General features: G+C 38.0%; 1 protein-coding gene across 11 annotated transcripts; it reads right to left on the bottom strand.

Moving 5' to 3' along the window:
• Positions 1–1,030: 1,030 nt before the first annotated feature.
• On the bottom strand, positions 1,031–24,080 carry hgs (hepatocyte growth factor-regulated tyrosine kinase substrate). 11 transcript variants are annotated; one of them, XM_084422803.1, is made up of 22 exons: positions 23,774–23,935; positions 21,918–22,002; positions 21,735–21,810; positions 18,242–18,334; positions 17,733–17,856; positions 16,724–16,776; positions 16,562–16,630; positions 15,609–15,733; positions 13,357–13,437; positions 12,494–12,596; positions 10,126–10,224; positions 9,948–10,043; positions 9,828–9,866; positions 8,955–9,116; positions 8,660–8,873; positions 6,326–6,498; positions 6,113–6,253; positions 4,419–4,596; positions 4,171–4,304; positions 3,014–3,109; positions 2,805–2,891; positions 1,031–1,429 (listed from the first exon to the last, which is right to left on the bottom strand). In XM_084422803.1, the coding sequence occupies exons 1-22, from the start codon at positions 23,808–23,810 to the stop codon at positions 1,334–1,336; spliced, it is 2,361 nt and encodes a 786-aa protein (XP_084278929.1). In that variant the 5' UTR covers positions 23,811–23,935; the 3' UTR covers positions 1,031–1,333. The 11 variants fall into 11 exon arrangements, with proteins under 11 accessions (XP_084278929.1, XP_084278931.1, XP_084278926.1 ...); XM_084422805.1 differs by having other exon boundaries at positions 12,512–12,596; positions 23,774–23,931; XM_084422800.1 differs by having other exon boundaries at positions 12,494–12,623; positions 23,774–23,931.
• Positions 24,081–25,246: the final 1,166 nt, after the last annotated feature.

A 25,246-nucleotide genomic window follows, 5' to 3' on the forward strand; every position in this document is an offset into this window, starting at 1 on the left:
AAGAAAATATGAGACAAAGGATGGTTATGTCGTCTTTTTTTAAATCATACCGTGTTTCTCTCTCTATAGTACGAATGACTAACTTCGCATAAACTCGTTTTTATTAGGAAAACCTACATTTGAAAAAATCTAGAGAGAGGAAAGTTAGCAGTAGGGTGAATCTCACAAACATGTCCAGGTCACGGCTTTATGGAAGCTCATTTCTGCTACGTGAGAAAGAAAAGAATCATGCTTTGGTAAATCATAATTATGACATTAAAAAATTATGAGATACTAAGTCATAATTATGAGATACAAATTTGATGTAAAAAGTCAAATTTAATTTGTCAATTAACTTTTTAACATCCTAATTTCAACTTAACTCAATTATGATTCAAAATAAACGACTTTTAAAATGCGATCGAGAAATGAAGTGATAATTATGAGGAAAAAGTCTCAATTGACGTAAAAAGATTGTCACAATTATAACTTTTAAGCATCATAATTTCAACTTTTTAACCCAATTATGACTCATAATATTGAAATCTGAGATGAGATAGAGAAATTAACTCTAAATTATGCGTATAGTCATATTTACAATACGTAGTCTCATCATTTTGATTTTCAACATTTCAACCTTAAACATTAAATTTGTGAATTTTAATCTCACAATTATGACTTAGCATCTCATAATTCAAATTTTCATGTCATAATTATGATTTTTCCAAAGCATGAGCATCTTATGTGGTGGAAATGGGCTTCCATAAACAATAAAGAAGCCTTTTTTTTATAATTTAGGACCATTAAGAATTGTATGCATTATTTTCATGACAATTAAATAAATTTCTTTTTTTCTTTTTAAAAACTGAAATCAGTATAAAGGCAGAATAACAAATATTACCATTGTGTAGAACTACTTTACAGTTGAAATAATACACCAATTTTGTGCATTACGACAATAAGAATGGGGTGAGAAGACAAGTTTAATTGTTGTAACTACTGTCACAATACCCCAAAAAAGAACTAAAAAGGGCTTGGTTTTCTTTATGGGGGGGGGGGGGTTCTTTTGTTTTGGGTGTAAAATGTGACCCAGACATTGAGTTTTGTGAGAGATGCTGAGAGACAAAGGTTCCCCACCAGCTCCATCTGTAGCCTCTCCTCCTCCATTTAAAGAGACAGGGAAGGGAGAGGGACTAAGACAGCCAGATGCTTTTACTGTATTTGTACACCTTCAACACTTGTGGAGCATTGTGAAGCGAGAGCAGGTGGAGGATAATGACCCCAGAACCGGCAGGGTGCGGGAGGGTTGGATGTAGTGTACTGGATCTGGTGGGTGAAGGCATATGATGAGCTATCAGTCGAATGAAATGAGCTGAGCCTCTGCACTGCCCGGAGGAGCCTGCGGGTGCTGCTGTTGGGATTGCTGCTGCGGACCACCAGGGGGAGCCATCTGTTCAAAAACATCAACAAACAGTTGACAGTGTAAACAGTTGTGTGTATACTGATTATTTTGGTACTGAATTTTTTTAAATGTGACGATACCAGCATTTCCCTCTAGCATTTTGAGCACTGCTGAACAGATTCTTAAACACCTCTGGTTGGCCATTGTGTTCATACACTCAACATGTGTCTCTGATTGGCTACAATGATCAACAATGACATCTTTACGCTCTTCACCGAGCGCTTACACAGATACACACGGGAGTGTTGGAAAGCAGGCGTCTATCAGCAGATCCCTAATATATTCACTGACAGACGGATCTGCTGATAGACGCCTGCTTTCAAACGCTCCCATGTGTATCTGTGTAAGCGCTCGGTGAAGACAACATGTATTTGAAGCGTTGATCGTTGTAGCCAATCATAGACATATAGGTTGAGCGCGTGAACGCATTGGCCAATCATTGACATATATGTTGAGCGTGTCTCTGAATGGCCAATCAGAGACATATATGTTGAGCGTGTGAACACAATGGCCAATCAGAGACATATGTTGAGCGTGTGAACACAATGGCCAATCATTGACATATATGTTGAGTATGTGAACACAATGGCCAATCACTGACATATATGTTGAGCGTGTCTCTGAATGGCCAATCAGAGACATATATGTTGAGTATGTGAACACAATGGCCAATCATTGACATATATGTTGAGCGTGTGAACACAATGGCCAATCATTGACATATATGTTGAGCGTGTCTCTGAATGGCCAATCAGAGACATATATGTTGAGTATGTGAACACAATGGCCAATCAGAGACATATATGTTGAGCGTGTCTCTGAATGGCCAATCAGAGACATATATGTTGAGTATGTGAACACAATGGCCAATCAGAGACATATATGTTGAGCGTGTCTCTGAATGGCCAATCAGAGACATATATGTTGAGTATGTGAACACAATGGCCAATCAGAGACATATATGTTGAGCGTGTGAACACAATGGCCAATCAGAGACATATATGTTGAGCGTGTCTCTGAATGGCCAATCAGAGACATATATGTTGCGCGCGTGAACACAATGGCCAATCAGAGACATATATGTTGCGCGCGTGAACACAATGGCCAATCAGACATATATGTTGAGCATGTGAACGCAACGGCCAATCAGAGGTGTTTAAGAATCCATTCAACAGCGCTCAAAATGCTAGAGGGAAATAATGGTATCATCATATTTAAAAAATTTCAGTACTGACTTTGACAACACTACCATAAGGTATAGCATGTCTAAGATGTGTCAAAAATACACTGTCAAAATGGTAAGAGAGTAGTATGCGAGTATGCTATTCCACACAATGAAATGTTTATCCATAAAATTTCTGACCTGCTGGTACATAGGCTGCTGCCCAGGCATGTAGGGTTGTTGGGGGGGCATGTTGGGGTCTTGTCCTGGAAGAGCGTTCATCATATTCTGCAACAGAATGCAACAGCAATCAAACTTTACATCCTGTATGGTTTTTGAGAAGGACATGAGATCTGAGACATACAGGTTAAATGCAAGCCACGAATGTGCTCTGATATAGTAAAGCATACCTGCATGTTGTATGGCTGGTAGCCCATGTAGGCAATACCATTGGTGGGGGGAGCCTGGGACATAGGGGGCAAACTCTGAGCTTGGGACACCACGTTCTAGAGAAACAACATGAAAACATTCATGCCCAACATTAAACATTGTGTTTTGGTAGTGCTGGGAATAGACATACTTTTCATAACTCGATTTCGATTAAGGTTGCAATTCCATTCAATTCTGATCTTGATTCATTTGGATATACGGTATATATCAGGTACAGTACGTCAATTATTCCTGAAGGAAAAATAATACCATTAACTATATGGGGAACACTGTGTCAGTTGGTACATTACTATAATATTTAGAGGTTAAAATAACAACGGACATGTATACATTTAAATTACACAAGGCCGTTTTTAAAATAAAGTTGTGATAATAATCTTTTAATGACATAAAGGTTTCTACACCAATTCGTTTTTGAAATAAACATTTAAACATGTTTATCACAGATTTATTCAAACATACATTAAATATCGAAGAACAGCTTACGTAAAAATGAGACAAAATGCATTTATTTATAAAAATGCTCTTCTCTAGAGGTCATTTTTCTAGCTAATTATCGAGTTTACGGACACAGTGAATGGCTTTTCTGAGGTAAATGTAACGTTACGTGACTTTACAAGCGGTTTTATCTTTCCACGGTAAAACACTCATTGAACAATTGCATGTGACATGATAGTTGTACTGTATATTTCAATATACCTTCTGATGTTCATTCATTCATGTTTATTTTGTACTGTAACAATACTAAAGCAGAAGAGATGATAAGCTCACGTGGTGCTTGAACTGAGATGCCACAGCGATCACATTAAGAGCGCCGAAACAGCACTTATTGTTTGAATTTCCTAATACAATTGATATGAATTGAAAACTATGACTGTTTCATTTCAAAAGTGACAAACCACAAAACATATTGGGGATTTATTGGATGGGGAGTGCGTTACAAATAGTGTTTAGTAAAGTTTTGTTCACACATCAACTGAAAACAACAGAATAAAAGATTGATAATTGGCTTTTAAGAATCAATATCGGTTCACTGAAGTGAGAATCGTTTAAAATCAGTGTTTTAACCCCATATTAGGTAAATGTAAGGCTTTGATTCTGAACGGGATGTCCTGACCTGGTAGCCCTGCGTGGGTGTGGGCTGGTAGTTAGTGTAGGCAGGGGTGGTTGTGGGAGGGGCTTGTCCAGGGGCGACCGGCTGTCCGCTGGTGCCAGCAGGCTGATACATGTAAGCGTTCACCATGTTGGGATCTAAAAAAAACAGTGGGTAGAGAATCTATTAATAAATTTGAAAAAAAGAATTGTACCACATTAGAAGCTTATCTAGTTGAATTATTAACAAAAGGTAGAGGATGTTTGGGTGACCTGCAGGCATGGCCTGGTACGGGCCACCAGCAGACGTCTGTCCGGGCTGGTTCATGTAGACTCCATGCATGGGCGACCCCTCCACTGAACCAGCAGGACTGAACGTCCCCGGATAACTGGGAGGGCCAGCGGGGGGATACCCCACCCCTCCGGCAACGTTAGGAGGCAGCGACTGCATCTGCAAACAGAACATTACAAACAAGGCTGCAACAACTAATCGATAAAATCAGTGAGGATCACAATGATCACCTAAGAATTTAATTATGAATTAATTGTGTCTGTGCATTTTAAGGCAAGTGATTATTTCCATTTCGCAGAAAGGATTGTCCTGACAGCAAGCGGGTCTCCGTTAAGCTTTAAAGACTGAAGCAGGGATGACAGAGCACTAGCTCTGACTAAAATATACATTTTTCTAAAATACTTGTTGGAGGTTAAATGCAGGTTTATAATTCTACGTGTAACACACACATCTGTACTTTTACGAAAGCTGCAATTGTAAAGGGACTTTTGTAATAGGGTATAAAATTTAATAATTGCTATGTTCAGATGAGTGAATGTCTGCATTCCTCCTACAAGTTACCATTAGTGCTTTTGTTTTGATTGATCATTATTTGTAATTTAGTGATTTTAACTTAATATTATAAACACTTATAAGTGTTATTATCAGGGGACCATAGTGAATCAGGGCAAGACAAAAACACATTTTGAAACTAAGGATTGGTGTATTGACCCATTATTTACATTGTTATTTTTGAACAAAAAAGTTTTTTTTTTTTTTACAATATATTTATACTATGATTTTTTTGCAAAAAATGTACAGCACAGCCTACACAGATACATGAAATATATTTGTTTTCATTACCCTCCATTTTCACACTGACTGGAGCACAACATTGGCCAGGCTGTGGAATATATATTTTTTTTAAATAATGGATTAAGTTTTAGATTTTTCATTCGATCAATTAAAGGATTAACCAACAGATTTATAGTTTATAAAAAAAAAAAAAAAAAAAGGCTTGTAAGAGGCGTTAACTAGTTTCCTGATGCGTCTTTGTCATGTAACTTGTAACATGTAACTAATGAACATGTAACTAATATATTTTTTTTATAAATTTTTTTGGTATATTCTGTTTTAGAAGTTTTTTTTTCTTCTTTATTTTTGGTTAATTGTTATGCTTTCTATCTTATGCTGTTACCTGTATCTGTACAGCACTTTGGGGCAGTAGTGACTGCTTGTAAATGTGCTTTATAATAAAACTTTGACCTTGACCTTGAATTTGAAACTGTGATGGTTAAGACTGAGATGTTTCAACTGTCTCTCATTTAAACTTTAATAGCGAAAAAGATTTGGTAAGTCTGATTCATTTGAATATGATTTAATATCATTCCTTGAGTTCATTTAGTATTTTTTTTTATATAATTTAAAAATATTATTTTACTTTTTATAAGACATTTCAAAATATATCTATTATTAGAGATATCAAATAATCAAAAATGTCTACAAATATACTGATTTTAATATTGGCCAGCCCTTCAAGCAACTCAAATACAATTCTCAGTTAGAGCAAACTTTCAGATATCTACAAAGATATACAAATGATGTATTTACTTGTTAACTTTTATTATTATCATTAATTCCTCTGCACACTACGGCAGGCTGACTGTGTCAAAAGTGTGGATGCAGCAGTGCGCACCTGTGAGTAAGGCAGAGAGAAGGCAGGCATCTGTGCTCTCATCTGAATGGTGTGTTTCTGCTGCTCCAGGCGCATCTGTCTCTCCTTCTCCTGCTCCTGCAGGCGCTGAATCGCCAGCTGCCTTTGCATCTCCAGATACTCCTGCAGCAACCAATCGCAGTCAGTTTCCCCCCCTCGTCACGTGATTCAACGGTAAACAGAAAAGCAACTTGCCTGTTTCTTCTGCCTCATGATCTCCAGTTTCTGGGCGAGCTGGATTTGTCTCTGTCTTTCAGCCTCCTCGGCAGCCCGTCGCAGCTTCTCCCGGTGCTCCTCTCTCAGAGCGTTCAGTGCCGCCCGCGCGTCACGCACCTGCGCCAGCTTGTCCTGAAGACCCTCATAGTACACTGACAGAGAGAGAGAGAGAGAGAGAGAGAGAGAGAGAAGACAACATTCAGCATCTCAAGACCTTAGAATTCACGATACTTTAAAATCACCAAACCACCAAGCTGCAATACACCAGTAAAAGCTCATTTTGTGTCATTTTGAAAAAGTTATCTACAGTGCAAGTTTCTAACTTATATTATATTTCTGAAAATATAATAATAAAACATTTGTTTTGATCATTACTTAAGTTGTTTCATTTTCTAATTTATTTCTAATTATTTTAGTAAATATGTAAAATATTTAAATAATCCATCTAACTAGTCAACATTAGTTTGTGCATAATGTATCATGGATACTGACAACTAAAAAAATAATTAGTTAAAGGGTTAGTTCACCCAAAAATGAAAATTCTGTCAGTAATTACTCACCCTCATGTTGTTCCAACCCCGTAAGACCTTCGTTCATCTTCGTAACACAAATTAAGATATTTTTGATTAAATCTGAGAGCTGGATCACTCCTCCATAGGCTTCTAAGGGAATGAAACTTGCTGGCCCAGAAAAGTAATTAAAGAGATCGTTAATATAGTCCATGTAATATAGTCCACTGCGCAGCGCTTCTGTGTTGTACGTCACACGTAGGCTCACTATTGGCCGACGCTGGTCATGTGTGTGATGCGTGTGACGTACAACACAGAAGCGCTGCGCAGTTATACTACGTGAAAAGACCCAGAGAGAAGGAAATGAATAGTGGAATAAAGTCGTTATTTTTGTGTTTTTTTTGCGCACAAAACGTATTCTCGTCGCTTTATAAACTTAAGATTGAGCCACTGGAGTCACTTGGACTATATTAACGATGTCTTTAATTACTTTTCTGGGCCAGCAAGTTTCAATCCCTTAGAAGCCTATGGAGGAGTGATCCAGCTCTCAGATTTAATCAAAAATATCTTAATTTGTGTTCCGAAGATGAACGAAGGTCTTACGGGGTTGGAACAACATGAGGGTGAGTAATTACTGACAGAATTTTCATTTTTGGGTGAACTATCCCTTTAATTGTAATCTAAAAAAACAGTTAATCTAAAACCTTTAGTAATGTTTATCAATGAACCCACCTACTAACAAAACAAAACAAATACCTATTAGTGATGTCACAATACTGGAATTTCCAACTTCGAAAAGATACCTTGAAAAATATCAATATTTTATACCATTTTTTATACCATGGGGAAAACTGCCATATAGAAAATTTGTTATTATCTCATCATTTTTTGATTTTTTGATTATTTTTTTTTATAGCTTACAATAGCACATTTATTTGAGTCATTGAACTACATTGAAAAAAAAAATGGAAAAAAAAAGATCCAACATACTGTTACACAGCATGTGTTTTCTCTCAACTATTTACGTTCCAAACCTATGTTCACCTAAATATTTGGCAAGATGGGCATTTTGACATAATTTTGTATGTATTAGACCATTTAAGCACAATAAGCCACGCAAGAACCACTTTGGATCTAGCGAGCTGTTTGAGAGGCAGCTTTATGTGCGCAACATCTTATATACATCAGAGGTGCGTGTGCTTTTGGTGTGCGAGTGAAACCTGAGGGAATGACTCAAATCATGCGCAATACAAGCACTATTCAACCAAAGTGAATGAGACGAGTGAGTGAGTGAGTGAGTGAGTGAGAGGCGGTGTGTGTCAATTTGCCGTCTGAGAGAAGAGAGAGCGAGAAAGCACAGCTGGTATCTGTGTATCGAAACTGCAGAAAAGGAGTATTGGAACTGCTTGAGATATTTCAGTCTCGATACGTATCAAAATAGACACTACTACCTACTTAATTAACTAACTACTTACCTACCAACCAACCAACCTATCTAAATATTGTGTTGATCCAAATGATTGTCCCATTTTACAAAATGTAAATTGAATTTAACAGTAAAAAAATCAAATGTGGAGTTGTTTACGTTTTCGGTGCACAGGCGAAAGACCTCACTCACTGGTAATGAAACCATATTTAGATTATTTTCATTCTCAATAATTAACGGTTTTATTGAATAGTAAATGCAGCCTTGGACCAGATCACGTGTTTTGGAGACCAATTTGCACCTATATTTAGCACTGTTCATGAATGTTGATACCAGGTGGAAACGGGCCTGAAGCACAAATACGCGCACATGACTCACTTCTCTTTTCATCCAGCTGGTTGAGTATTTCCAGCAGCTGTGGGTGCATGTTGTTGATGGACTGGAAGAGAGAGAGCACGGAGCTGTCATTGGTGATGCTGCGGCCACGCATGTGGTTGCTCTTCATGCGGTTAAGGAAAGTGGTGACGGCATTCTGCAAGGCCTTCAGGAACTGCTCATGGTTCTCCTCAGATTCTCCATTCTGATACTGCTGCTGAAGAAGCAGACGCGAGACATTCAGCGGAGAACATGAGTTATGTTAAACAGTGACTATTCATTTTAGAGCTCCAAGTACCTCCACTATGTTGATGGGTTGGACTGGAGCGTGGCTTTCCACTGGTTGGCTGATTGGCACGGGCTCAGCCAATGAAACAGGAGCAGGAGCGGAGGGGGTGGGACTCTTGCGAACCTCTTCCTGTTTCTTCTCCCAGTAAGTTCTGTTCAGGTAACGGGCCAGCTGAAAATAATATTTCACAATATTACTGTATTTTAGAGTATGGAAGCTTATTTCCGCCACGGAATAAAACAATTTAAAAGATAATTGCAAAAAAAAAATCTCGCAATTCTGACGACTTTTCTCAGAATTGTGAAATATAAACTTGCAATTGCGAGTTATAAAGTCCAATTCTAAGGAAAAAATACTTTTTTTCAAATAATTGCGACTTTTTATCTCACAATTGAATTATTTCTCACAACTGTGAGTTATAAAGTCAGAAAGTCACAAATTGCTAGAAATTTTTTCCAGAAATTTGAGATAAAAAGTCACAATTCTTAGAAAAAAAAGGCAGTATTTTTTCCCCCTTAGAATTGGACGTTATAACTCGCAATTGTGAGTTTGTATCTTGCAATTGTAAGAAAAGTCAATTGTGACATAAAAATGTCGCAATTACTTTTTTTATTTTTTATTCAGTGGCGGAAACAAGCTTCCATATCCTCAAACTTTTGAACGGTAGTTTATAACTTCAGCATATTTACTTTACTAATACACATTCATAGTCTTGATATGAGGATAAATAAATGAGGATTTTTGCTTTTGGATTAACTATAAATTTTTCGTGTTTATTGCCTAAAATCGCTTGTACTCCTCAATTGTAAGTTACTTTGGTTAAAAGTGTCTCCAAAATGAATACATGTAAGTGTAACTATTTCTTTAAATTATTGTTTTTACCTCTGGATCCACGTCTTCGGCTGATGGAGCCGATGAGTTCTGAAATGTAAAAAGGGGAACAATTTAGCCACTTAAGATAAATGTTATCTTCAATTCATTACTTAAATGAAGGTCTTTTACCACAGGTGAGGAGTAGAGAGTGCTGACAGGAGGGGCGGAGGAAGTCACAGGGGTGGGATCTGCTTTGGGGTAAGCAGAGTAAGGGTTCTTCTGTCTCTGTAAACAAACACACACAAACACAATCATCACGTGCCCCTTCATTTCTGCTGACAGCGGCGTTAGCTTGTAGCCGTCTCACCATCCTCTCCTTCTCCTCCGCTTCGCTCTGAGACAGTGCGATGGCCAGCTGCAGCTCCTCTTCCTCCTGCAGCGCGGCCTCGTCTCTTTTCGGAGGCATCTGAGGAGCAGAGCAGCAAGAGGTGGTCAGGACGAAACAACAGGCAGGAGAGGAGAGGGGGCAGGACACATTTTCATTCAAATTTATTTTCATTTAAATATTAGCAAGGCACACATATAGACATTTTGGCTTTTTTTTTAATAACATTTTAATATTGGCCAGGGGGGTATGAGAACATTATAAAAAAAAATAATACAGTTTACAGTTTAAATTGAAATGATCAATACTTAGTAATTAATAAGTGGTTTAATTAATACTGCCTTCCACCGATTCGGACAAGTTCAAAAAAATTATTAAATAAAAACACCAACACTGATACTGATATAATCACTGATATACTGTACATCTATATTAAAGGTGAAGAGTGTAATTTCTACACTATTAACGGTACCAAGTGAAACTGCAATCTGTCTGTTTGCCTGACAAAACATTGGCTCTACCTTTGGTGTGAAACTGCTTAATTGGTGTGAAAATTCACCAATAAAAGTTTTAAGTCAGTAAGATTTTTTTAAAGAAATGAATACTTTCATTCAGCAAGGACGCATTAAATTGATCAAAAATGACAGTAAAGATATTTAAGGCCCAGATATACTGCAAGAGAAATCGAAGAACCAACTGATGTGACGTCAAGCACCAAACATCGATCAAATCAGGGAGTTCGAAACAGTTTGCCTTTTCAGAAAAGTTTGCCCCTTCGAACTACCATTGGTCAGTGGCAATGATGTAATAGGAGAGTGTAGCTCTGAGGCTCCACCTTCTTTCTCGTGGAAATCTTCTATGGTTAACTTTGTCACAGAATCTGAGGTAGAAGCGTTCATCCGGAGTGTGTGATTGGCTGCTGGGGCTGGAGAGGCACGATTCAACTTCAGCCGGTTCTGAGCACTTCTCCACATTATTCATGAGAATGAACTCTTTTAACCCAATCACTGCGCTGTATTACGCATGAGATCGTATTACAGCGGAGAATTCAAACCTCATTTCAGCGCGGTTCCTTCACCTCTGCCTTTTCAGCGTCGCGTTCGGACACATGCGCCATAAGTGTTTGTTTCCTCAGCACAAAATGTGACAATACCAGCATTTCCCTCTAGCATTTTGAGCACTGCTGAACAGATTCTTAAACACCTCTGGTTGGCCATTGTGTTGATGCACTTAACAAAATTGTCTGTGATTGGCTACAATGATCAACAATGACATCTTTACGCTCTTCACCGAGCGCTTACACAGATACACACGGAAGTGTTTGAAAGTGCTGTCTATCAGCGGATCCATCTATCCAAGATCGGATCCAAGATGTCATTGTTGATCATTGTAGCCAATCACAGACACTTTAAGTGCCGTTTTCTCACCGCTGTCATTTTAGTTGTGTGTTTATTTGTTATCGAGAGGAAAGCGCGCAGCACATATTAAAAGGATACTCCACTTTTTTTGGAAATAGGCTCATTTTACAACTCCCCCAGAGTTAAACAGTTGAGTTTTACCGTTTTCGAATCCATTCAGCCGATCTCCGGGTCTGGCGGTACCACTTTTAGCATAGCTTAGCATAGATCATTGAATCGGACAGGACCATTAGCATCTCTCTCAAAAAAATGACCAAAGAGTTTCGATATTTTTCCTATTTAAAACTTGACTCTTCTGTAGTTACATCGTGTACTAAGACCGACGGAAAATGTAAAGTTGCGATTTTCTAGGCTGATATGGCTAGGAACTATACTCTCATTCCTGCGTAATAATCAAGTAACTGTGCTGCCGTACCATGAGTCCAGCAGGTGTAATGATATGACGCAGCGCCTGAAAATAGTCCCCAGCTCGGTAACTTCCAACGTGACCGGGACTAAGTTTGTCTAACCTATTAGACCTATTTTCAGGCGCCGCGTCATATCATTACGCCTGCTGGACTCAAAAACATTTTATAAAATCTTACCGACTCCAAACTCTTTAGCAGTGTTGTAATTATAATGGCAAATAAACAAGCTATTCTGAAAACAGTCTGTTTGGTCAAACTAGTGGCACAGAAATGATACACTTCACCTTTAAATGTTGCGTTCATTACTGATTGGAGTGGGATTGACAGTAAGCACACAAACTCGACAGTAATATGTGCTCTCACTCATGAGCCTCAAAATTGCTTTGCATTTAAGTTCCAAATAAACTGATGATGATGATGATGATTAAACTTTTGTTTCATTGCCCGTGTCAATACATTTTGGTGGCATGCTTCATAATTGTGACGCCCATGAGCGTGAGCCCTCTATGAAATGTAACTACTTACTGCTTCGGTGGGCACTACCTGAGACTGCTGGGACAGAGGGCTGGTCAGGTACTCAGGGGGAAGCTCGGACTGCCCAGCGCTGGCGGCCTTCCCTTCAGCTTTTCTAGGAGGGGGAGAGAGGGACGGGTGGCTGGTGAAGAGGAGGGTTTAGGAGACACAATCAACCTGGTCAATCTCTGGAAGTCAGCAGGCTTATGAACATGAGGGACAACTCAAAGATAATTGTACAATACAAAAAGATTATATTACAACACAATAGATAGAAATTACAAAAAGTAGGGGGGGGGGGGGGGGGGGGGATTAGCAACATTCAAAAACCTAGTGAGCTACCTTTCTATCCAATGCCTACATAAGCTACAACCTAACTGAGATGGGTCATGAGTCACTAATATGGGACACTCTGCATAGGCAGCAACTGTCACTTTTGATCAATTTAATATATCCTTGCTGAATAAAAGTATTAATAAACAAACTTCCTGTCCCCAAACTTTTGAATTAGGGCTGAACGATTTTGGGAAGTCTAATTGCGACTGATTTAATTATTTTAAAAGTTCTTTATCTTCTGTATTATCCAACAAAGACAAGCAATAAATCATTGTATGGTATGACCAACACAATATTAGATAGATTAAATAGATTAAACATAAACTGTTCTTTCCTGTAGGCCAGGCCGATATGTTACAGGGTTTTTCCTGGGCCAAAATGGTCTTTGACATGATCATCCACACACACAGTTAAAAGTAGCCCTACCCACGTGATCTGCGAGCCCAATACTGACAATAAATTTAAAATAAAAGCAAAGAAACAGTTTGTGATTTTTTCTTATCTTATTTTGATATCTCATATTATGTATGATCTCTTACCTTGATGTTTGTTTCTTTTGTTCCTCACTGTTTACACTTGGTTGCTCACTCATTTTTTTTGGCCCCTCATTTTCTTCCGGACTGTGGCTGAGAATTATTCAGTTTACAAACTCTTCCAAACTGTATATAAGCTATGCAATTATAGACACCAATAATATCCTTCTTTGATAATTATTTTGGTATATAATAATATCAATATTAAAAAGTAGCAATAAACAAATAGCATTAAAAAGTTTATTTGAACTAATAGTCTCATTTTCTACCATATACAATTGAATAAAATTAGCAGCTAGTTATCAACAACTTGCTTTGTTCTGGTTTCACCTCACTCCAATCTAAACAAAATGATTTCGTAGATAATTTACTACACAATTGTCATTTAAATAACCTGAAAATACTGTGGATAATTAAGGCTAATTCTTACTAAATGTATTACTTGCCACTCTTGCTAAATGGGGTAAAGCACACTCATTTCAGATGAGTTCTCAAATGCGTTCTCATTTCAGAGGTGCTCAGAGTAAACGAGTCGTCATACACTAGTGATGGGTTGATCATGAACGATTACTTCATTTTGAACAAATCTTTATTATGACTCGAGTTGTCTCAGAGAGTTATTCGTTCAGTGTTGACATCCTATAGGTTCTGTACAGGAAACAGAAATGATTAGTTCACCTCAGTCTTCATGTCTGAGTCATTTGTTCCTTTGTCACGTGACAGCTGTATTGGATACAGAAATTAGTTAATAATTCCCCTTTTTTTTTGTTACAAACAAGTGCGTAATCAGTTTTTTCTTAACTCTTAGTTATGTGATACATTATATATTGCTCATATTGCAGGTTTTTTTTTTATTTCTTACAATTTATAAATTTGCGATTTTCTGTCATGATAGTTCTTTTCCATAAAACTGAAAATGTGGTAAAGAGTTGGTTAATGCTTTAAAATGTATCTGTATGATGGGGAAAACCACTTTGATAAAGCAAATACCTACATATAACAACAACATATAGTTACGTGACAAAAGAACAAACGACTCGAGTCTTGAACCCAAAGACTCGAGAAGTGAGCTAATCATTTCTGTGTCCGGTACACACTGCATAGCTCAGCTTATGGGGATGTGACGTGACAAAAGAACGAATGACTCAGATCGGGAGCTGAGGTAAACTAACACTGCACAGCCTGAAGACCCAGCTAAGCAATGAATAAACCATTTTGTGTTTCTCATAATTTGGCCTTGGTTGCATTCTACTTTTTCTCTTATTCAAAATGTGATCAACGTTGCGTAAGTAGATGTGTTGAAGAAATTGGCAATTAACATGTAACATTTTAACTATATTCTGCTGAAATGAACGAAATGACTTGAAAAAAGATTCGTTCATTTAAATGAACGAGATTCAAAGATCTTCCCATCACTATTATACACCGATTCAGACAGTGACGTCATATTGCGATATTATCGCAAAAGCAATTTAATCGTTCAGCCCTATTTTGAATGGTAGAGTGTCAGATGCTCCCCACCCCAAGCATGATACTCGACTCACAATTGACTTATAGGCATCATGACAGCAAAAAACTAAATGAACAGCACAGTAGCTGTGTTTCTATCCACCTATTTTAATAAGTATTTGGGGATATTACATAAAAAAAAATAATAAAAAAAACGCTGGATGGAAACGTCAAGATGTGAGTAAATTCTATGAGGTTAATTTTTTTTAGCCATTAAGAAGACATGCGCATAAACTATGATGGAAAAACATTTACTGAATAAATCTCTCGATGCGCTACAACAAACCCATTGGACTAACTGGACTAACCAGCAGACCAATCGCATCACAGCATCTCAAATGTTGGTTTGATCGTTCTGAAATGCCTGAGCCGAAGTCTGTCATGAATGATTTGCTTTAATTCCCTCCGGGAAGCATCTCACACGATTGCGTTCCCAAACATAAAGCATCCGAATACAAGATAACATGACCGTGTCTGCGTTTCATCTGCGCGCTCTGCAAGTCATTTATGAAGTAGGAAAAAGAGCCTCAATGGCTTCCCCGTATTGCAGCAAATTCCCATATTTATTACAGATATTGTGCGCCAAATACCCAGGAAGCGACGATTTTGTTTTCTTAAACACAAGGTATGGAAACGCTGCTTTAGTCGCAAATGTTTTATGCGTTATTCCAATTTTGCGCATAAATTAAATTCCCAACATTGAATGGAAACATAGCAAGTTATAGATATCAGTCTTCACATATACTCACTTGTTGAGAATCTCAAAGCAGGGCTCACACACTCGCACCTCCTTCTCAATGCCAAACTTGGGAATGGTAGAGTACTTCGAAGAGCACTTCCCACAGAAAATCTGCCCACATGCCCTGCAGTGGTGCTGAATGAAAAGCCACCAGCCATTATACATCATGAGATCAGCTTATACGGGCCAGTGCTTCTCAAACCTGTCCTGGATCCCACCCCATCACTGCACATTTTGGATGTCTCCCACATCAGGCGCCCAACTCGAAGCGGTGTTCGAAATTGCCCCCTAAATTCCCTACATTACTCCACTAATATAGTCAGATTCTAATATACTCAGAGTGAGTGAATTTGGACTTTTGCATAGTTTTGGCTTGCAGTTTAAAAATCATTTGAAAGTTAGCAAACTGGCAGCTCAAGTAGTAAACAAAAAATTATCTTGAACTCTGTCATGGAAACTAGCATGTATAAACCTTAATTAAACAATAATCATTTAAAAAGGAATTTATACCAGTATGATATTATGCTGTACCCACGTTGGACCAGCAGTTTGGAAAATGGATGGATGGATGATTCAGCTGTGGGCGAGATGTGGGAATTCATTCGACATGACAGTCACAATGCATTATGGGTATTCTCTAGCCGTTGAGTGTACACCGGTTGTAGACTCGATATTGTGGGAATGAATGAGTACACTCGATAACGTACAGCATGGTTTCAGACACCACTAAAAATGGCTGTCCCCTCAAATAGTGTCCTATTTAAGGGAATAGGGGGCGATTGGTCAGTCTTGCAGTCTGTACGTATGAGCTGATGAGTTGAATCAAGTGTGTTAGATGAGGGAGACATACAAAATGTGAAGTGGTGAGGGTCCTCAGGACATCTTTTGAGAAACACTGATATAGGCTACTTCATAAACATTATATAGCTCAGTATGGTAGATTATCAAAGGAACGGTTTGTACCTTTCGGGTCATAACACCAAACTGAACCCTACATCTGTGACATTCCTCTGCATCCACCCAATCAGGGGCCTAAAAAAAACAAAAAAACATGACAAACTGATGACAAACCAAACACCAGAGAGTGTGCAGAACGTATTCGCTTTACTCAACAGTTATTCTCACCCTCTCTGCTGCAAACATGGCATCACTCTCCTTGAACTCTGGGAAGACATGACCTGGTCAAACAGAAGTGATTGTATTTCTTTAAAAAGTGTCAGAGCAGTCATTAAGCAACTATTGTTGTTGTGATGCCACATTCACACACACAGCTTTTTTAGCATTGTGTATTGTTGTCGTAGCAGGTGTTTGTACAGTTGGATCCCCTTTCATTGTTGGTAGGCAGCACAAATGCTCAAACCCAGTGGTCGACCGATATATCATCAAGGCCAATATATCAGACAATATTTGGCAGTTTTTAATTATCGATACTGGCTGGAAGATATGTTTTTCTGTACGGCCAATGTGTCGGAAGTGGGACTTTTATTTTGAAAGCGCTGAGAATGCCAGTGCCTGAGCATCCGAGCTCCCATTCTCCATCTGTATTAGTTTATTGTCTCCGTTTATCATTTGTCTAATACTTTTATTAGACAGAGCTGTTAAACAAAGAACGCAAACGGTCCACTTAAAGCTATTAAAGCATTTGTTTTTTCTATTATTAGTAATAATGGCAAAAGCTACAATAGTTCCAAATCTACCATCAGCAATCAGCAAAAAACACATTAAAATCATTAAAACAAGTCTTTGAATATCTAATAAGCATCTAATTTCACAAACTTGCATATGTGACTGTCTGCGTGACCATTTTAGTCATTGGAGGTTCCAGGGAGAGCCCAATTTTTGTGTCCTGTAAATCAATTGCACTGCGCATGTGTCGAACTTCCATCCACGGTGCTATGAAAGCTGTGCGGACACGACTATGCACGAGACGGAGAGTGAAGTCAATATCGGTCGATCACCATTCAAAATCTTATTTTACGGACACTCTAATTTAAAAACTAATCAAGTGTTTTTGCTATTTATTTTGCATTGGCAAGTGTTTGTTTATAACTTGCAGTAGTGTATAAAATATCACATAATTTTGGTTACTGCAAATCGCTGTATGTGTGAGGTCCCTTTAGTTTATGAATCTTACCTTCCACCTTCATGATCTGATAGGTATCCTGGACGACTTTGTACTTGGGCTCGTTGCGGAAGGCGTGGGACCAGGCCTGGATCAGATAAAGGATCTTGTTCTTCACGTTCGGTTCAGGTTGTTTCTAAAACACAGAAGAGTCACATTCTCTCAGTGATGGCTTACAAAACAAGCTCTGAGCTCTGAACTCAAAGGTTGCCTAAAAGTTCCATAAAAAACACACACGAGAACAACAAAATATCAAGCCTCTATTAAGCCACCTCAAATCCTTCTCTGGAGTTGTCAATCTCACAGAAAATCAACAAAAGAACTCCAAATGTGTTTAGTTTCTGATTTCTGCTGGAACTCCCCTCAGTAAAATAAACATGTGATGACGATGACACAATCAGGAAGTACAGTTTAGCATGAGTCACTGGGTCTGACCCAGTTGGAAAGATCATAAAGGCGGAGCCAAAGACTCTTAAAGCAACAGTCTACAGGACAGACAGGCTGAGTTTAGCAGCAATCACCTTGAACAGCTCCTTCAGCTCTTCCATGGTCTGCTTACAGGCCACTTCATCATGAATCGTCTGGCCACAGTTCTTCACCACTGACTCCAGGACCTGGTGACAAGCAAATGCTGACTTACACACATGACCTTGACTGATCGGGGGCACAATACAAAACTTTTATTTTTATAATCTCTTGTATTTACTATGCATGTACCCAACTTTAAAGTGCTACTCTTATGCTATTTTAAAGGTTTCCAGGTCTCCTACAATACGAGTCTCCTACAATAGGCTTACATGCATCCAAGGTCAAAAAACACTTTCGTTTTCTCATAATATACAGTACATTGCAGCATGACCTAATTTCTCACAGTGTCTGAAAACAGTTTGTTTGAAGATTCAGTAGCCGTTTCTCAATACCAAGTACGCAAAGAGTCCTTGGTAGTTCGGACTTGACAAGTTCGACTCAGGAGAACGAACTCCCGAGGACGGGAGGACGCAAGTCTGATAATTCTGAAATGGAACAGCGACGTACTTGATCGCGTCACTCAGCTCGCTCTGGCTACTACGGTTATCTCTTTATGTATATCTAGGCTACAAATAAAACAAAATATGTTATAAACCACCACTCTGCCTCTTTTCATTTTCATTTAAAAAAATCTTAAACATAATAGCCACACAAATGTGGCTCAGGCAACGCAATTGATTATCTTCACTGCATATTTATAACAACACGAAACATAAAGCACAACCCTGACTCTTTTTGTTTTCATTTAAAAAAAATATGATAAATAAAAAACATTATAATATTGATCATTAAAACTAACAGGGTTGTGTCATTTTATTTTATTATATATGTACATACAGTGAAGAGAATGTAGGCAGCATGTATAATAAAATATTTTATGTTTTAAATATATAAAATAAAATGACTTAACCTTTTTTGTTAAATGTCAGTTTTAATGATCAATAATAGCCATTATAAAAGTATAAGTAGCCTAAAAGGTATAAGAAGCTATACAATAATAAAGCAAACGATTCAGTAAAACATAAAAGTCAGCTCTCGCTACAACGTTAAAGTTAAATAGACTAAATAAAGCTATGAAACTTCACTTTACCCTCAGCTTAACGTTTTGCCAGGGAACAAATTATAGATTAATGAGACAAAATAAAATAAATAAATAAATAAATCGTCCGTTTGATATACAAAAGACGATTTATATCTCATGTTAAACCACTAGACTAGAGATATCCGAGCCAGCGGCAAACGTCAGCAGAACTAGCCGAGGAAAGGCTGATCTCGGCGGGGTACATGAACACCGAGTGTCCGATTGCCTGGTTCTCACAACTCCGAAAACGTCAGATCAAATTTTCAAATAGGCGCTATCTATATAAATAAACTAAAGATTTGAGCTTTAAACAACTACATTCTCGCCTGAAATACTCTTAAAACTACATTTCGTGACACAATTACAGCAGTGTTTTTAAATTACGCGGGGTTTCTCCTCCGCTATTGACGCTTGCTGGTTGGTGTGAGATGCATTCTGGGATACCTGGCTGTCTCAAGTCCGCACAAGTCACCTCTCGATGCATCCTCGGTAAAAGGGGCGGATCAAGAACACATCCGGGGATTTGAACTGGACTTGGCTAGATGTGAACTTTGAATTGGAACAGTACTTGGGCAGCGACTGATGACGTTTCACAAGTTCACAAGAACACAAGTACAGACAAGAACGCATATTGAGAAACGGCTAGTCTTTCTAATCCCCTTCTTTCAGCAAGCCTCCTCTGCTCTGATTGGTCAGATGACCCAGTCTTTTGTGATTGGTCTACTCTGCTCTGATTGGTCAAGTGATCCAGTCTTTTGTGATTGGTCAACTCCGCTCTGATTGGTCAACTCCGCTCTGATTGGTCAGGTGACCCAGTCTATTGTGATTGGTCTACTCTGCTCTGATTGGTCAGGTGACCCAGTCTGTTGTGGTTGGTCTACTCTGCTCTGATTGGTCAGGTTACCCAGTCTGTTGTGATTGGTCTACTCTGCTCCGATTGGTCAGATGGCCCCGTCTGTTGTGAATGGTTTCCAACAGGCGCTCTAAAGCCCAAAGTATACTTTGGCAGTCCGCGTGACGAAATTTCGAGCCTTAAGCAGTAGACCAATCACAACAGACTGGGTCATCTGACCAATCAGAGCAGAGTAGGCTCACAGAAAGAAGGGGTTCAGAGTAGGGCTGTAACGATTCCTCGATTAAAGTCAAGTACTCGATTTAAAAAAAATCCTCAATTGCAATTTACCCGTGTCGAGTAATCGGCAAAATACCGGAAGTGGCGCATTCCACAGACGAGAATCCACGAACCGCAGAATTACACAGTTTTCTAAGACAACGTGATATATTTAAAACCATTCACAATCATAGTGCTTTTGCTATTAAGCACTTAGAATAGTGCTATTGTGAAATCACAAAGGCTGTGATTCAGTTAAATAAATATATCCTCTGTTTTTTTTTTGCACGACGCTTTAATTACATGAGTGCAGATTACATGTTAAAATTACCTCAGCTCCGGTCACAGTAAACGCTGCTCCAAGCAAACTCAGTCTCTGCAGTGCTGTTTGTTTAGGTTTCCAATAACGTGCATTTGGGAACGCAAGTCGGACGCAGTTTGTGTTTCATTGTGTTTCTGTTATCATTTATATTCGTGGAGCGCGTCTCGCGTTTCTCAAACTGCTTCTCGGTTTCATCGCGATTTCAAAATAAAAGTTTAAACTCTCGTTCCGAGTTTGCATGTTTTGATGTGCACATGTTCTTGTTCAAGAAATTACAGTGGCTGTAGCATTTCTATCGTACAGAAGTGGCCAAATATTAAAGGTTAAGTTGACATTTGAATTAAATGTTGTTTGGCCAATATTAAACAAGGATTTGATAATGCCTTAGAGTAACAACAGGCATTTGTTATTTATGTACATAAATTATGTTTATATTAGTTTATATCATTTATTTTACATGGGTGTATTTTAACAGTGTTGTTCAATAAAACCCATATAATTACTTTGATCCAATTATTATTGCTTGTTATTATATATTTGTATTTTAAGTCATTTTAAAGGCTGCTGTTAACTTGGATCTATTTTTTACCACAATTTTTTTATCCGATTACTCGATGGAATAACCTGTAGAATACTCGATTACTAAAATAATCAATAGCTACAGCCCTAGTTCAGAGAGGCTGAATCTTCTGAAAAGAGGTGATGCTGCAATGTATATTATGAGAAAATTAAAGTGCTTTTAAACCTTGGATGCATGAAACCTGTTGTAGGAGACCTTTAAAATAGCATAATAGGGGCACTTTAATGTATTTATCATCTATCCATTTAGTAATCCTTTTATTTATTTGTATTTTTACAATTTATCTTTAAACTTTTTAACTTTTGTTTCTCAATTTATTTTTTGCGTCCAGTTTGAAAGCCCCTGGTCTAGAGTGTTCAACATATAGCCTAATGAAGATGACTGACACTTACCTCAAGAGCATAGAGCGCTACATGTGGATTTTTGTCATTGAGTTTTTTCTTGATGGCACCAATTGCATATTTTGCCCTGGTGGTGGGAAATGACAAAACAGTATATAAGGAAGTCAAGAAAATATTTATGACTCGTGCTTTTACACTGATATGCAAACATGGCCAAATGTTTTATGCTCTTACTGCGTATCGCCTTGCCGAATGAGGTCACATATCTGCAGAATGGACTCCCAGTCGGTCTCCAGCAGCAGCTGGCTGGTAGCCTTATCTGTAAAGGATTGGAGGATCACATGTCTGATCAGAATCAATTCTCTCAAGGTCTGTTTACTGAAAACAAAAAAAAGGAAAAGGAAAAGACCACGTTCAGGACAGTATAGACCCTTTTTGCGCCGACGTCACAATTACGTCACGGCGTTGGCTGAAGGCAAAACAAAGGGAAAACTGGAGGCCAATACAAACCAGCACAGATTTGGCTACATAAGGACCTTAAAATGTTGTGTTGTTGGGTGCAAGAATCGACGGAGTACAGGCTCCAATAAAAAATTTTATCGCATGATGTTTTCTAAACTATTGTGATTATTTGTGAATCATCTATAATTGTATACATTGTTGTGATTGATTGTGACTAGACTTTTTGAAGTACCTGGTAAGAAAGAATAATCAAATACATAAAGTTAAAAAAAAATTATTTGCTGTATCTGGAATACATTATAGAATACGTTAAAATTAACTTTTGCAAATAACAATCGTGGTCCTGCACAGTGAGTGACCTTACACATTAAGATAAAATTGGATTATAAATAATAGACGCATGTTTTTTTTTTTTACTTTTTGGGTTTGCTTAATTTTATGCGATTATCTTTTATATTATGTGCTTACATTTATTTGATAGCATGTTTTCATCAAGTATTTAAATGTTTTTTTTTTGTTATTATTCTTTTAAAGCACTTCGAGGTGCAACTTTGATAGGCGCTATAAAAAATTATGTTTATTCTTTTTATTCACTAAATGAACACAAGGAATAACAATATTTAATGTTCTTCATATATAGGCACCAATAATATAACAATACAAACAGCATTTACCTACATATTTAAAATACAAATTACACAATATTCACACAAAAAAGAAAGAAAACTTTGATTATTTTGTTGTTGTTCGATATCTCACTGTAAAATGATTTTACATGTTGCCTAATTCAAAATCAGAAATGTAACGTTACACAATTTAATCAATGTTTCACATTTACAATATATAGATAGATATATGTATATATAGAGACAGATAGATAGATAGATAGATAGATAGATAGATAGATAGATCTTTGTGAAGTCTTGGAAATGGAGCTGATGTGTGAAATAGGAAGTTACTGTTTTGTGGTGAATCTGTGTACAAGTTAAGTGGACCAAAACATTTCTCTCTCTCTCGCTCTCTCTCGACTACATGAGAAAACAGGAAGAACCAACCGTGACTAACGGGAATACACTAACTCACACCTTCCAAAATCCTCAAATGACACTTTTCCAAAAGGTGTGAGCAACTGAAAACATAAACATTTATTTGAAACGCAATTACAATATGCCAAATTAAATGTGCGGTATAATTGCCTTGTCAGCAGCGAATTTTGTCAATGACAAACAAAATTCACTGCCAATGACATCAGACACACACGACAGAGTACATAAATGGAAAAACACACACATGATTTGTTATTTAATGATTTTTGTAGCTTGTGAAATAGAGGCCCGAAAATAGCTTTAGCTCCGGTGCGCTGCTAACTAGCTTACATAAGATAACTTAATTGATTTCTTTAAGACAATAACAACACAATAAAGTTGAACTGAACTGAAAAGGATAGTCGCAATGCCATGTTTAAGTTCGTGTCACTGGTGTTTGAATGTTCGATGGGAAAAATAAAGACAATAGATGTTTAGAGCTAACATTACCGTGACTACTGAAGCTGGGCTAGCGTTAGCATTAGCAGACTCATCGGTCTGTCAGTCAGAATTAACACCGAAAACATCAAATATAATACATACCCAACAGTCTCTCAAATGTTCCGCCGCCTTTGCCCATGTCTAATCTCTGATATCGGGACGATCTCTGAGTCTGTTTTGCTGTTGTTCACCTGTGTGAATAAGCGAGTTTCACTGCCGGGTAACACGCGCATGCGCACAAGAAAGACGCGAATGTCAAATAAAAGTCCAAGTTACAGCAACATAGTCACTCCCTGTATAGCCAGAGTGAGAACAAAGGCTCTGCTTTGTTCTTAAATGACATTAGTATTTATAATAAAAGATGTAATAATAAACATATCCTCCGTGTCTGTCGTCTGCCATGGACTGCATCTGGTTTTCTGTGTGTGTGTGTGTGTGAGAGAGAGAGAGAGAGAGAGAGAGAGAGAGAGAGAGAGAGAGAGAGAGAGAGAGAGAGAGAGAGAGAGAGAGAGAGAGAGAGAAATTGTACCATATTTTATTATTATTTTGCCCATTCTACCCATTCTATCACAATAGCTACAACAAATGAATGTTTTATTGGTCATAAAGGTAACTGAGAATAAGCAGAACATTTCAGTGTGCCAGTCATTTTTGTTATATGATGCAGTGCATTTGCTGCATGAAACCAACTGTTACCCCAACCCTCTGTAAAGTACTGTGAAAGAGCTAGGCCTACCTGAATGTGACAATGCCCTGACCTGCCCTGAATGTAACAGGTGTGTCCCAATTTGTGTACTTATGCACTATTCTAAGCCATTTTGTAATAGTGTGAGTGTTCTGAACATTCCAACAAGAATGTTGAACACTTCATGCACTCAACTGTCACAGCTTTACTTATGTAGCAGTGCAGGAGCGATCAGACTGATGCTGGATGACAAAATGACCTTCATATTTTCAATAACTTTCATACACTTGATGGAAGAACAGCCTACAGTGAGAATGCGTAGTATAAGTACATGTATAGTTGGTCAACTGGGGCACAACTTATGTCACCCTGGCAGACATGTTGTCCCATGTATAAAAAATAAGCCCCTGTGCCAACCACCCCATAGGCTTCTCCATCCCTTATTCTCTAGCAGTCAAGACAACAATAAGCACTTTTCTATATTTTACAACCCAGGATTTTCACTCGTAGCATTAGGTCATACATGAGTCACTACCTGGCGCAGTAAACAATGCAGCTATTGTAAATGCTGTGCTGCAGCATACAGTGGTATTGTACTGTGGTCTATAGACGCAGAGCAGCCCCCATCAGAGAGTCAAGACAACATGAGCCGAGAATGTCTTCATCAGCTGGACTGTTTACATGAGATTTAAATGCAATTGTAGATTACATAAATGTGTATCAGATATTCTCTCCCAAACTTTGTGAATGATCTTTAACTTAATGACCTTAAAAAGACCCATGTAAGATTTATGTATTGTTTTAAGCAGATTAAATGAGAATCTGCATTCTGTATTTCAGTCTTGAATTCATTAAATGAGCAAAATCAAAAGGTGATTGGTTGATTCCAG

Source organism: Rutilus rutilus (genome assembly GCF_951802725.1).
Source record: "Rutilus rutilus genome assembly, chromosome: 1".
Classification (NCBI taxonomy): domain Eukaryota; kingdom Metazoa; phylum Chordata; class Actinopteri; order Cypriniformes; family Leuciscidae; genus Rutilus; species Rutilus rutilus.